Consider the following 15,102-nt stretch of genomic DNA (forward strand, 5'->3'; position numbering starts at 1 on the left):
TTAAAATACAGTCCAGGCACAGTGACTCGTGCTTGTAATCCCAACACTTTGGGAGGCTGAGGTGAGCAGATCACCTGAGGTCAGGAGTTTGAGACCAGCTTGTCCAACATGATGAAACTCTGTCTCTACTAAAAATACAAAAAATTGCTTAGCATGGTGGCATACACCTGTAATCCCAGATACTTGAGAGGCTGAGGCATGAGAATGACTTGAACCCGGGAGGTAGAGGTTGCGGTGAGCCAAGATTGCACCACTGCACTCCAGTCTAGGTGACAGAGTGAGACTCTGTCTCAAAATAAAAAACAATTATTTAGCAATGAACAATTGAAAAGTGAAATATTATGAAATGTATAAATGTATTATTTACAATAGCGCCAAAAATATGAAACATTCAGGTATAAATCTAATAAAGTATGTGCAAGATATGTATGCTGAAAAGTATAAAACATTAATGAAAGAGGCCGGGCGCGGTGGCTTACACCTGTAATCCCAGCACTTTGGGAGACTGAGGCATGCGGACCACCTGAGGTTAGGAGTTCGAGACCAGCCTGGCCAATATGGCAAAATGCTGTCTCTACTAAAAATACAAAATTAGCTGGGCATGATGGCACATGCCTATAATCCCAGCTACTCGGGAGGCTGAGACAGGAGAATCGCTCGAACCCGGAAGGCCGAGATTGCAGTGAACTGAGATTGCGCAACTGCGCTCCAGCCTGGGCAACAAGAGCAAAACTCCCTCTCTCAAAAAAAAAAGAGAGATTGCAAAAAGAGAATATAATCTCTACACCACACTGTTGACATATGATTTTTCTTTTTACTCTTCCTTGTTTCCGATATTTGGAATTTATATGTAAGCTTGACAATACAATTTCAGAGTCTTGAGTTGCCAAGAATTAATGTGCATTAGCCTGCTTCGTAATCCATTCTTTGGGAAATGGATTCTTTGGGAAATCTTTTAATTCTTTAATCACGGAAGTTAACCTTTTATTGCATGAATTTTTTACTTGAGTTTTTCATGCTTCTAATTATATATGTTTTTTAACTTAGGATCTAGTATCCTGCTAATAATACAGTACATTGATTGGATAATCCCCCATTTCCTAGAATTTATGAATCTTCTCTCTTTACTGAATTGTTTGCTACTTTGTATCACTGAGGATTTGCATCAGTGTTTGTGTATTTCTTAACATTTCCTTAAAAATGTTACAGTGAATTTTACTCTGCCGTATTATTTTGAATTGTTGTACAGCAAAATTGACTAATTTTTCTATTTATGTACAGTCTTATGAATTTTAATGTGTTTAGATTTTTGTAGTCATCAAGATACAGAACAGTTTCACCGTCCCAGAAGACTTCTTCATACCATCCTTTTAGTCATATGCTCACCCTAGCCAAAACTCATGGACATCAGTGATTATTTTTCATTATGATAGTTTCATCTTTCTAAGATTTCCAAATAAATGAAATCATACAACATGTAACTGTTTAGAGCATAATGTCTTTCACTGAGTATAGTGTCTTCCCGGAATTAATGTTTTTGAAATTAATTAAGGTTGTGTGTCAAAGTTGGTTCCTTTTTACTGCTGAATAATATTCCACTGTGTGGATACTTAAGTTTGCTTTACCCATCTGGCCACTGAAGGATATTGAGTTGTGTCCAGCATTTGCCTGTCACAACTAAGTCTGTCATGAACATTTGTATGCAAATTTTTGTCTGAATTGATAAGTACTCATTTCTATTAAGTAAATGCCCGGAGTAAAATTGCTAGGTTTTATGGTAATTATATATTTATTAGAAACTGTCAAACCGTTTTCCAGAGTGGCTGTACCATTCTGCATTCCTGCCAACAGTGTATGAGCTTCAGTTATTGTGTATCATCATTGGTACTTGATAATTTTTACTTTAGCCATCCTTCTAAGTATATAGTGGTATCTTATCATGCTTTTAACATATTTTTCCTTTTTTCCTCTTTTTTTTTTTTTTTTTTTTTTTGAGACAGAGTCTCATTTTGTGGCCTAGGCTGGAGTGCGGTGGCACGATCTGGGATTACAGACACCTTCTACCACAGCCAGCTAATTTTTGGTATTTTTAGTAGAAATGGGATTTGCCACATTACCCTGGCTGGTCTTGAACTCCTGGGCTCAAGCTATCTGCCCACCTTGACCTCCCAAAGTGCAGGGATTACAGGCATGAACCACCACACCTGGCCTAACATATATTTTTCCTCATACTAAAGATGTTGAGGCTGGATGCACTGTCCCACGCCTATAATCCCAGCACTTTGGGAGGTCGAGACAGGAGGATCGTTTGAGCCCAGGAGTTTGAGATCAGCCTGGCCAACATGATGAAACCCCGTCTCTACTAAAAATACAAAAATTAGCTGGTCATGCTAGCACACATCTGTAATCCTAGCTACTCAGAAAGCTGAGGCATGAGAATTCCTTGAACCTGGGAGGCGGAGGTTGCAGTGAACCGAGATCATGCCACTATATGTACTCCAGCCTGGGCAACAGAGTGAGACTTTGTCTGAAAAAAATAACAACAAAAAAAGGTGTTCTTTCATGTGTTTATTTATTTGCCAGCCTTATATCCTCTTTGGGAAAACCATATTGATTATTTGCATCTAAATGCTCATTTTGAAGAGGATGTTAATTGTCACTCTTATGAACCCAGTCTTAAAAATGATAGACCAATACTGGCTGTCAGACACAATTAAGTTTAGTTCACTCTTTTATCATGCACCTGTCCACTAAAAAGTTTGAGCCTCCTCCTATTTAAGGTCTCTTGCCAACAGAAAAATAGAAGAGCCCAGATTTTCCACTGTCATTACATGGATTTTTTAGGATTTTAAACATATCCTATAGGTATGGATAATATGCATGTATACACACACACATATATGCATAATTATTTTCCTGTTATTCTCTAGTCTTAATTCAGAGTTTATTTTCCATGTAAACTCAGTTTTCTAAACTTAAACATTCCAGAAACTTTACATTAATAATAAAATTAATCTTGAAGATGTGCAATATCTGTCATTAGCCACAAGCTGAATGATTCTCACTGATTCAGCCAGCTAGTCAGAGATACGAAGGTATAGTTCTTTTAAAGAACTATTAAGGGGCTAACAATTTTTTTTTGATTAAAGTAGTGCTGGCTGCTATAATCAATTAATTTAAAAATCTCAGTGGCTTAACACATAGGAATTTATTTCTCATACCCATAACCATAAAGTATCATTAGGGGAAGTAGGGTGTTATTGCTCTCCCCAGTCATTCAGGGACCAAAGTTTTCCTGGGGTGTTGGTGTCCTGGCAGACAGAAGATAGAAAGAAAAGGCACTCCTGCTTGTTAATTTACCTAGAAATGTACAATACATGTTAGTGTTTCCTCCCAGGAACAGCATTTCCTCATGGAAACAGGAGAATGGAGAAAGTGGGTTGGAAGAAATTATTAGTCATCAGACAAATAATGACTTGCTGTCATTTGATGATCCTCTCCAGGCTCAGAGCAATGTTAATCAAAGGCAGAAGGGGTATGGTACTCAAGGTTGCAACAGTGGCTTTTGCCTTTTGCAATTTTTTATTCCTTGTTTCTTGTTTCATTTGTCCTCCAGAAAGACAAAGTTACTGAATAATGATTTCTGAACAAGTTAGGATAACATTGCTGGTGTGGAGGATAAAATATCAAAATGACTAAGAGTGAAGCTTGATAGGAGAAGTTCTGAATTTTCTTTTGGTGTCGATAAGCTATATTGTTATGGAATTGTGTCTGTGAGAAAGCAGAATGTTTCCCAGTCAGTGAGAGCAAGCTTTTTATTTTAAGGTAATGCAGTGGAGTCCCTTTAAAAGTAAATTTAAAAGGAATACCAATGTGTGAAACAGATTAGAATGGGAATTCTATATTTGTAACAGGTAATGGGATGACCAAATGTCTCTGTTCCCTCATAACCCCTGACAAGAAACTTCTTTAAAACTATGAAACAGCCTGAAATATTTCTAGTGTAGGATAATAGAAAAGTAGAAGGAAAGGAAGTGATATTTATAATGAGTAGGACAATGACATAACCAAAATAAAGCAATTCTTCTTCACCATTACTTTTTTCCAGCTTAATTTCTCATTGATTACTATTAATTTATGTATCACTCTTCTAGTAATTTAACAAATACGGTTTCAAATTCAAGGGAATTTTTAAAATCTTGTCTTTCTTTTCCATTCAGACCTCATTATTATTGTACTTAATATTATAATTTAGAATTTACCTTAAGGTATCTCAGGACCATTGAACATCTTCTAGTGTAGTAGGGTGATTTGTTTAGCACTAATGTTTATAACTTGACAGTGTTCCAATAGTCTATTTTCTGCATTCTGACATGAGTCAGTCATTTAATTATGTTTAATAAAATCCTGACATGATCTCATTAATGTTGCACCAAAGGCAGCACCACTTATTCCTCTAAATTCCTCTAATTCTTTTTTCTTTCCTTTTTTGTTTTCTTTTTCTTTGCTTTTTTTTTTTTTTTAAGTCAGGCTCTGTCGCCCAGGCTGGAGTGCATTGGTGTGATCTTGACTCATACAACCTCTGCCTCCCAGGTTCAAATCATTCTCCTGCCTCAGCCTCCCCAGTAACCAGGAATACAGGCATGTGCCACCACGCTTGGCTAATTTTTTGTATTTTTAGTAGAGACAGGGTTTTGCCATGTTGACCAGGCTGGTCTATAACTCCTGACCTCAGGTGATCCACCCACCTTGGCCTCCCAAAGTTCTGGGATTACAGGCATGAGCCACTTATTCCTCATACCCAGGACCATTTATTCCTCATACCTCCAATTCTTAAGAGTTATTGTCAGTCTCAAGTAGGCACATTGGGAGTATCTTTTGCTTGAGGGATCTGAAACCTTAAAATTTATTTTTTTTTTTTCTTTTTTAGACAGAGTCTCACTCTGTCACCCAGGCTGGAGTACAGTGGCATGATCTCGACTCACTGCAACCTTCGCCTCCTGGGTTAAAGTGATTCTCACGTCTCAGCCTCAAAGTAGCTTGGACTACAGGTGTGTACCACCACGCCTGGTAATTTTTTGTATTTTTAATAGAGACGAGGTTTCACCATGTTGGCCAGGCTGGTGTGGAACTCCTGACCTTAGGTGATCCACCTGCCTTGGCCTCCCAAACCTGAAAATTTTAAAGTAAAATCAGCTAGGCTGGGCATGGTGGCTCACACCTGTAATCCCACTTTGGGAGGCTGAGGTGGGCGGATCACAAGCTCAGGAGTTCGAGACCAGCCTAGCCAACATAGTGAAACCCCATCTGTACTGAAAATACAAAAATTAGCCCGGTATGGTGGCAAGCACCTGTAGTCCCAGCTACTCAGGTGGCTGAGGCAGGAGAATCCCATGAACCCGGGAGGAGGAAGTTGCAGTGAGCCAAGACATTGAGCCAAGACATGAGCTAGAGTCATTGCACTCTAGCCTGGGTGACAGAGTGAGATTCCATCTCAAAAAAAAAAAAAAGTAAAATCAGCTGTAACTCACAACTAGTTCCTGCAGCATTCTACTTATTGATTTCCCTTTTAACTTATTATCTACATATATTTACCTTTATGGTTTGTAGTTTATCAAGTGGAGAAGATAATAGTGACACTAGATAAATTTACTGATTAAATAATGGAATACTGGCTGGGCGCGGTGGCTCACACCTGTAATCCCAGCACTTTGGGAGGTCGAGGCAGGTGGATCACCTGAGGTCAGGAGTTAGAGACCAGCCTGACCAACATGGTGAACCCTGTCTCTACTAAAAATACAAAAATTAGCCGGGCGTGGTGGCACTTGCCTGTAATCCCAGCTGCTCAGGAGGCTGAGGCAGGAGAACCGTTTAACCCACCACTGCACTCTAGCCTGGGGGACAGCAAGACTCGATCTCAAAAAATAAAATAAAATAAATGAATATCAATATTAAGTATGCTTTATTGCAAAAAGATACATCATTTATTCAAAAAATGTAGTAAACATTTTGTGTACAAAAATGCAATAAAAGACCTATCCAAAGCCTGGGCGACAGTGCAAGACTCCGTCTCAAAAAAAAAACTGAAAAGGTGCTCATCCTCGTTGTATTTAGAGAAATGTAAAATTAAAACCACTACTCATATGTAATAGAATTTCCAAACTTAAGTAATCTGATATCAAGTGTTGGTAGAAATGTGAAGACACAGCAACTGTCAATGACTAGTAGATACACTTTGGATAACAGTTTGGGAATATCTAATAACATTATACATACACATACTGTATGATCCAGAAGTCCTAGTCTTAGAGCGTCAGGAATAGGATTTTGTCTCTGTTTTCCAGAGAGACAGATAACAGAATTCAGGAAAGTAAGATTGATTAAAGATTACAACGTAAAAGAGAACTCCAATTTGGATAGGTTTTTTACTACATTTTTGTTTGAATACTTGATGTATCTTACTGCAATAAAACATACTTAATATTGATATTCTCAAAATGCGGTCTGGGAACCCATGGGAGGTTTCCAGGAGAGGTCCATGAAGTCAAAACTATTTTTACAATAAGATCCAAGATGTTATTTCCTTTTTTCACTCTCATTCTCTTGCAAGTGTACAGGTGGGGTATTGGTGTCATAGCAAGGAATATTCATGTTATCTACAAAGGTTATTAAACTGTACCTTCTTTTCCCAAACTACTTTGTGAGACTGGATATTTTTCGTATACTTCAATGAAAACAATATATTGTAACATAATCCAAAACAGGAAAATTCAGTTGTTTTCTATTAAGACAGACCTTAAAGATTTGCAAAAATGTAAAACAGTGCTACTCTTATTAAATATTCTTTCCTTTAGAAAATTTATTTTGAGGCCGGGTGCAGTGGCTTGCGCCTGTAATCCCAACATTTTGGGAGGCCGAGGCAGGCAGATCACGAAGTCAGCAATTCGAGACCAGCCTGGCCAACATGGTGAAACCCTGTCTCTACTAAAAATACAAAAATTAGCCAGGCATGGTGGCGGGCGCCTGTAATCCCAGCTACTCGGGAACCTGAGCCAGGAGAATCGCTTGAACCCGGGAGGCGGAGGTTGCAGTGAGCCAAGAATGCACCATTGCACTCCAGCCTGGGAAACAAAGTGAGACTTCATCTCAAAAAAAAAAATTATTTTGTTTTGAGGCCGGGTGCGGTGGCTCACGCCTGTGGTCCCTAGCACTTTGGGAGGCAGAGGTGGGAGGATCGCCTGATCTCAGAAGTTCAAGACCAGCCTGGGCAACATGGCAAAACCCCATCTCTACTAAAATACAAAAAAATTAGTCAGGCGTGCGGCTGTAGTCCTAGCTGTGCTCGGGAGGCTGAGGTAGGAGAATTATTTGAACCCGGGAGATGGAGTTTGCAGTGAGCCGAGATCATGCCACTGCACTCCAGCCTGGGCGACAGAGCAAGACTCTGTCTCAAAAAAAAAAAAAAAGAAAAGAAAATTTATTGATAATCGGGTACCATGGCTCAGACCTGTAGTCCTAGCAGTATGGGACACCAAGGCAGGTGGATTGCTTGAGTCTGGGAGTTCGAGACCAGCCTGTGCATCATGACGAAACCCCGCCTCTAATCAAAATACAAAAGTTAACCAGACATGATGGTGCATGCCTGTAGTCCCAGCTACTTGGGAGGCTGAGGTGGGAGGGCCACCTGAGCCAGCGAGGCTGAGGCCACAGTGGCCGTGATCACACCACTGCACTCCAGCCTGAGTGACAAAGTGAGACCCTGTCTCAAAAAAAAAAAAAAAAAGTTTATTTCTTTTCAGAAAGTTTTATTATTTGTTATGTAATAAATTTTTTAAGTGAATTAAGTATTTTATAAACATTTCTTAGTTTTAGTTTCTAATACAATAGTATTGAGAGATATAACCCACATAAGGAAAAACTCTTTTGGACTCTTAGTAACTTTTAAGAGTACAAACAGATCCTGAGAACTAAAAACTCTGAAAACCTCTGCCCTAGAAAAATGCATGCAGAGTGCACCAAGAGACATGTATAAGCATGTTCATCGCAATATGATCCATAATGGCCTAAAACTCAAAGCAGTGTAAAAGTTTATCAATGATAGATGAATAGGGAGTATTCTAAATATTACACAGAACTAAAAACTAATGAACTCTAGGTATATGCAACATCAATAAATCTGAAACGTAAATGTTAAATGAAAAAGTCAGACTCAAAGTAATACATATTGTATGATTACATTTATGTATTGTTCAATGATATGCATAAAAATCTTTAGGAATGCAGACTTAGGTAATTAAAATATGCCAATTCCCAAATAATCCATAATAACTGTTGCCCTTGGGAGAAAAAAGATGCTATATTGGGAGGAGATGCTAGCAATGTTTTATTTCCTGATGTGGGTGGTAGTTACATAGGTATTTTTTGCTTTATATTCATTAAGCTTTATACTCATAAGTGTACTTTTTGATATGACTATTTTCACATTAAAGTTCTTTAAAACAAGTAGAAATTTTCTTATAAAATGTGGGTACTGGCCGGGCGCGGTGGCTCAAGCCTGTAATCCCAGCACTTTGGGAGGCCGAGATGGGCGGATCACGAGGTCAGGAGATCGAGACCATCCTGGCTAACACGGTGAAACCCCGTCTCTACTAAAAAATACAAAAAAACTAGCCGGGCGAGGTGGCGAGCGCCTGTAGTCCCAGCTGCTCGGGAGGCTGAGGCAGGAGAATGGCATGAACCCGGGAGGCGGAGCTTGCAGTGAGCTGAGATCCGGCCACTGCACTCCAGCCTGGGCGACAGAGCAAGACTCCGTCTCAAAAAAAAAAAAGATAAAAAAAAAAAAAAAAAAAAAATGTGGGTACTTTAGATTCAGTTATTTCAACTATAAAATTTGGATAAAAATAATTTCATCAGTCTCCTTTTAAAAATTTGACTAAGCAAAATATTCATGACACTACATTTTTGTTTAAACATAGTGCTATTTCAATCTATATTTATTCCCATATGTTGTGTCTTTATTCTCCAGATTGATATATTGGTGTGTCCTTTTTAACCAAATATTTTATACATTCTCATTAATTATACAAAAATTTGGACTTGAAGCTATACTATCAAATAACAACTATGATAAATATTATTATCTTAGCACAGTGCAAACAGATTATCTCATTTTTTTGAATTTTTCATTAAAAAAAATTTTTTTTCATTTGATACAGATAGTCGTGCAAGCACTGCAGTGTTCCCATTACTCGATTCTTTGGCAGTTGGTGAAAATTACTGATGGTTCTCCTTCCAAAGTAAGTAAGAGTTTCTGTAGGCAGAAGGGTTATTACTGAAATAATAACCTTGCTTAACTATTTAATAATTTACTATTATCTGTTATTGTATAATATAAATTATTGTAATATTTAATAAAATATATGATTATTACCAGTTCTTGGTTTATCTTATGAGTAAGTATACATTTACCTCTTTGGGAAGAGCCAGAATCTTCAAGCAAAAGACACATAGTTATGTGTGTGTATATATATGTACACATGCACACAGATTAAAACTTCTTATATAAAATCACTGTAGTAGACACAAGAGCTCTGATAGGTAACATGCTATTAAAAAGAATAACATTGAGGCCGTGCATGGTGGCTCACGCCTATAATCCCAGCACTTTGGGAGGCCAAGGCAGGCAGATCACTTGAGGTCAGGGGTTCAGGAACAGCCTGGCCAACATGGTGAAACTCCGTCTCTACTAAGAATACAAAAATTAGCTGGGCATGGTGGTACCCATCTGTAGTCCCAGCTACTCAGGAGGCTGAGGCAGGAGAATCACTTGAACCCAGGAGGTAGAGGTTGCAGTGAGCTCAGATCACACCACTGCCCTCCAGCCTGAGCGACAGAGTGAGAGACTCTGTCTCAAAAAAAAAAAAAAAAAAAAAAAAAAAAACACAAACATTAGCTGGATGTGGTGTTGGGCACCTGTAATCCCAGCTACTGAGGAGGCTGAGGCAGGAGAATCGCTTGAACCCAGGAGGCAGAGGTTGCAGTGAGCCAAGATCGTGCCATTGCACTCCAGCCTGGGCAACAAGAACAAACCTCCATCTCACAAAAAAAAAAAAGAATAACATCATTGAAAGGTAATAGTATGTAGCTTTTGATTCTGGCAGTATGATACCTAGAGACACAAAGTGAACAACTCTTTTGAAGTTAAAAACAACTTAAAATGTTGGGTAAATTTTTTTTTTATTTTAATGTATCCATGACCATGCAAAACAGAAAGAAAAATGGGGGCTAGGGATTAAATGAAAAGTAAGATCAAGAAAGCCAAAAAGAGCACTGAAGACTGCTTTACCTTGAGGATCATTTCTAATGTACAGTCCAAGGTCCATCCAGGATAGAATGTCTCATAGGTGGCCACATCTCTCAGATTATTTTGGAATCCTAACGAGCTACTCTCAGCACAGTGGTGAACTAGAAATAAACCCACTCCAGTTTCCTTCAAGGGCTGGGGGATTATAAGGAAAAGAGTCTGTCTTAAAATGTGGCATTGATTAAAATGGGGAAAAATAAATCTCCCATGAAAATTTATAAGTATGACTTAGCTTTTGTGTAGGTTTTCACCTGAATTCATACTATTTTGATGGTAAAAAAGAAAGAAAAAAAGTTGAGATTTTGATTATATAATGGTGATATCCCCAACCACCTAACAAAATCAAATCCAAGTCTCTTCTGAAGGAACTTGCCTTAAAGAATTTTCCACAAGTAAAATCTTAAGCAAAGTGAGCTCACAGCAAAAATATCACTTGTGAAAACAACCATGAAGAGAATCAGACAAAAAATACTTCACATTGGAATTATCTGACACAAATATAAAATAAATGTTTCAGTTATTTCATGTGATGAGAGGCCTGAATGTAAGAAGCAAACATTTGATAAAGAATCAAATAAAGATATTAGTATGTTTGTATATCTTCCTCTTAAGAAAACAAACCGTTTAAACAGTAAAGATGATTAATGCATTTGCATATAGAACCAACAGCTTGATATGGAGTGTTATTTTTTCAGAGTAAGAATTTTTTTCTTTTCTGAGTAATAATTTGAGGATCTCTGCATTTAGAAAGTAGTAGGATTTTTAAATTCTTTCTAATTAGAAGAATGGTAATATATGGGTTAGCCTCTTGGTTTTTCTCTTTTATTAGTAATTTCAGTCTTAAAAAGCAAAAATAACAGTTAACCTTTTATTAGTAATGAAAGCCACTTTAAAACTGTTACAGCCAGGCACGGTGGCTCGCGCCTCTAATCCCAGCACTTTGGGATGCCAAGGCGGGCAGATCACAAGGTCAAGAGATCGAGACCAGCCTGGCCAATATGGTGAAACCCTGTCTCTACTAAAAATACAAAAATTAGTTGGGTGTGGTGGCGGGCGCCTGTAGTCCCAGCTACTCAGGAGGCTGAGGCAGGAGAATCGCTTGAACCCAGGAGGCGGAGGTTGCAGTGAACCAAGATCATGTCACTGCACTCCAGCCTGGGCGATAGAGCAAGACTGTCCAAAAAAAAAGGCCAGGCGTGGTGGCTGACACCTATAATCCCAGCACTTTGGGAGGCCGAGGCAGGCAGATCACGAGGTCAGGAGATCGAGACCATCCTGGCTAACACGGTGAAACCTCATCTCTACTAAAAATACAAAAAAATTAGCCAAGTGTGATGGCAGGCGCCTGTAGTCCCAGCTACTCAGGAGGCTGAGGCAGGAGAATGGCGTGAGCCGAGGAGGCGGAGCTTGCAGTGAGCGGAGAGATCGCGGGGCTGCACTCCCACCTGGGCAATAAAGCAAGACTCCATCTCCAAGAAAAATAAAACTGTTGTTACACTGCGCATGGTGACTCACGCCTGTAATCCTAGCACTTTGGGAGACCAAGGTGGGTGGATCACCTGAGGTCAGGAGTTCCGACCAGCCTGGCTAGCATGGTGAAACCCTGTCTCTACTAAAAATACAAAATTAGCTGGGCGTCGTGGCGCACATCTGTAATTCTAGCACAAGAATCGCTTGAACGTGGGAGGCAGAGGTTTCGGTGAGCCAAGATCTTGCCACTGCATTACAGCCTGGGCGACAGAACGAGCCTCTTGTCTTTTTTTGAAATGTTCTTTATTGTAAAGTCAAAGGAGATTGAATTTATATATTAAAATTTGTTAGGATAGGTTTAATAATTTTATACAATTGCTTTTATTCTCATCCTTCTGATTGAATTTTTAGGTATTTTTTCCCACAGATATCATTTTTGTTGAGTTACTTGCATTTTGGCTAAATATTGAATTTAGTAAATTTAGAATGTGTTATTCCCTAAAAATTTAGCATAATTGATGGCTAATTCCTCCTTGTAAATCTATTCATAATTTAAATTTTTTCTTTTTTTTTTTCCTTTTTTTTTTTTGAGATGGAGTCTCGCTCTGTCACCTAGGCTGGAGTGCAGTGGTGCGATCTTGGCTCACTGCAACCTCCACCTCCCGGGTTCAAGCGATTCTCCTGCCTCAGCCTCCTGAGTAGCTGGGATTACAGGTGCATGCCACCATGCCTGGGTGTTTTGTATTTTTAGTAGGGACTGGGTTTCACCATGTTGGCCAGGCTGGTCTCGAACTCCTGACCTCAAGTGATCCGCCCACCTCAGCCTCCCAAAGTGTTGGGATTACAGGTGTGTGCGACTGTGCCCAGCCTAAATTTTGTCTTTTTACAACTATATTCCATAATTGGGATAATAATCTCTGTTCTTCAATCGACTTCTTTGAATATTTTCTATTTTTTAATCTTTTTACAGCAGAATTATTTTGAAATTCCTTGCCTATTTTTGCCTGACATATTCTCCTAATAAAAGATAGTTTTATTTTTTTATTAGTCACATTATGTATTTAATTAGCAATGCAGATTTTGTTGCCAGAACTAATTTTGTTTTGTTTTTAAGACAGGGTCTCACCCTGGCTGCCCACTGTCATGGCTCACTGTGGCCTCAACCTCCTGGGCTCATGTGATCCTCCCACCTCAGCCCCTGAAGTAGCTGGGACTACAAGCGTGTGCCACCACGCCTGGCTACTTTTTTGTTTTTGTTTTTGTTTTTTTGACAGAATCTCACTAGAGTGCAGTGGCATGATCTTGGCTCACTGCAACCTCCGCCTCCCAGATTCAAGCAATTCCCCTGCCTCAGCATCCCAAGTAGCTGGGATTACAGGTGTCTTCCACCATACCTGGCTAATCTTTGTTTTTTAGTAGAGATGGAGTTTCACCATGTTGGCCAGGCTGGTCTCAAACTCCTGACCTCAGGTGTTCCGCCTGTCTTGGCCTCCCAAAGTGCTGGGATTACAGGTATGAGCCACCACACCCGGCCACGCCTGGCTACTTTTTTACATTTTTTGTAGAGATGGGGTTTCACCATATTACCCAGGCTGGTCTCGAACTCCTAGACTCAAGCAATCTACCCGCCTCAGCCTCCCAAAGTGCTGGGATTACAGGTGTGACCCACTGATATTCTTTATGCCAGAAAGAATGCTGCGGCGTCTTTTATGTGCTTTATTCATTTGATTTACATTTATAGTTTTGTGTGCATTTATAGCATATGTGAAATTTTTCTTACTTAGATATTTGTCTCAAGTTATTTCTTCTCATTTTGAAGTTGTTGGTAGTTTCTTTAAAAGTCCAAGGTGTATTCTGTAATCATCATACATCAGTTCTGTCTATAATATTAAAATGTTTCTCTAAGTGATAACCTTCAAAAGCATTAATTTTTAAGACACATGCAAACTTTAAAAATTCATGTTTTGGCTGGGTGCAGTGGCTCACACCTGTAATTCCAGCACTTTGGGAGGCCGAGGTGGGCAGGTCATGAGGTCAAGAAATAGAGATTATCCTAACCAACATGGTGAAACCCCCGTCTCTCCTAAAAATACAAAAATTTGCTGGGCGTGGTGGCTCGTCCCTGTAGTCCCAGCTACTCAGGAGGCTGAGGCAGGAGAATCACTTGAACCTGGGAAGCAGAGGTTGCAGTGAGCCAAGATCGCACCACTGCACTCCAGCCTGCAACAGAGCGAGACTCCATCTCAAAAAAAAGAAAAATCCATGTTTGAGGCTGGAAATGGTGGTTCATGCCTATAATCCTAGCACTTTGGGAGGCCAAGGTGGGCAGATCAGTTGAGGTCAGGAGTTGGAGAACAGCCTGACCAACATGGTGAAACACTGTCTCAACTAAAAATACAAAAATTAGCCAAGTATAGTGATGCATGCCTGTAGTCCTAGCTACTCGGGAGGCTGAGGCAGGAGAATCGCCTGAACCCACAGGCGGTGGAGATTGCAGTGACCTAAGATTACGCCACTGCACAGTTGCAGTGAGCCTAGGCAACAGAGTGAGACTCTTTGTAAAAAAAAAAAAAAAAAAAAAAAAAGATGAAGCATAAGAGGGGACTTTGTTGTTGTCATTATCTTATTTTACATTTTGTTTGTTTGTTTGTTTGTTCATTTATTTGTTTGTTTTGAGATAGAATCTTGCTCTATTGCCCAGGCTGGAGCTCAGTGGCATGATCTCAGCTCACTGCAAGCTCTGCCTCCCAGGTTCAAAGGATTCTCCTGCCTCAGCCTCTCCTGAGTAGCTGGGATTACAGTCACCCACCACCATGTCTGATTAATTTTTGTATTTTTACAAAAGTTGGCTCAGTTTGTAATGCCAGGACTAACAGTATATGGAGGACTTCTGTGATAATGCACCTAAAACTCTATCCATTTTTTTCCCCTATTTTTCCTGAAGTTTAAATGTAATATGGTCGATATTGGGATACTTATATATGTTAAATATATTTAATATTTGTAATGTTGGTCATTTAGAAGCAACCTGAAAGTTTGTTACATAAAGCAATTTTGTTTTATTTTGTTGAGAAAATGTTAAAATGAAATGGGTCATTTAGATAGTGAGGGAGCAAGCCAGCCAACCACTATCTGTTTTTCTTTCTGTAATCATTAATACATTTACAGAAACATTTAAATCTCTCAACAGGTCGCTTATATTTTTATTAATAAAATATGCTTATTTTTTTGGCATAAAATACAAGGTAGAGTTCTCATAAATTTCAGCT

At 39.2% G+C, this 15,102-nt stretch overlaps 1 protein-coding gene across 2 annotated transcripts in view; it reads left to right on the forward strand.

Annotated features, from left to right (window-relative positions):
* The window catches only part of STAG1 (stromal antigen 1), a 402,456-nt gene that overhangs the window by 332,623 nt on the left and 54,731 nt on the right, over positions 1–15,102 (forward strand). For both annotated transcript variants that reach the window (XM_025375719.1, XM_025375720.1), the window contains exon 22: positions 9,216–9,296. In XM_025375719.1, coding sequence (XP_025231504.1) covers positions 9,216–9,296 — 81 coding nt within the window. The remainder of the gene's footprint in view (positions 1–9,215; positions 9,297–15,102) is intronic.

Source organism: Theropithecus gelada, chromosome 2 (assembly GCF_003255815.1).
Source record: "Theropithecus gelada isolate Dixy chromosome 2, Tgel_1.0, whole genome shotgun sequence".
NCBI lineage: Eukaryota > Metazoa > Chordata > Mammalia > Primates > Cercopithecidae > Theropithecus > Theropithecus gelada.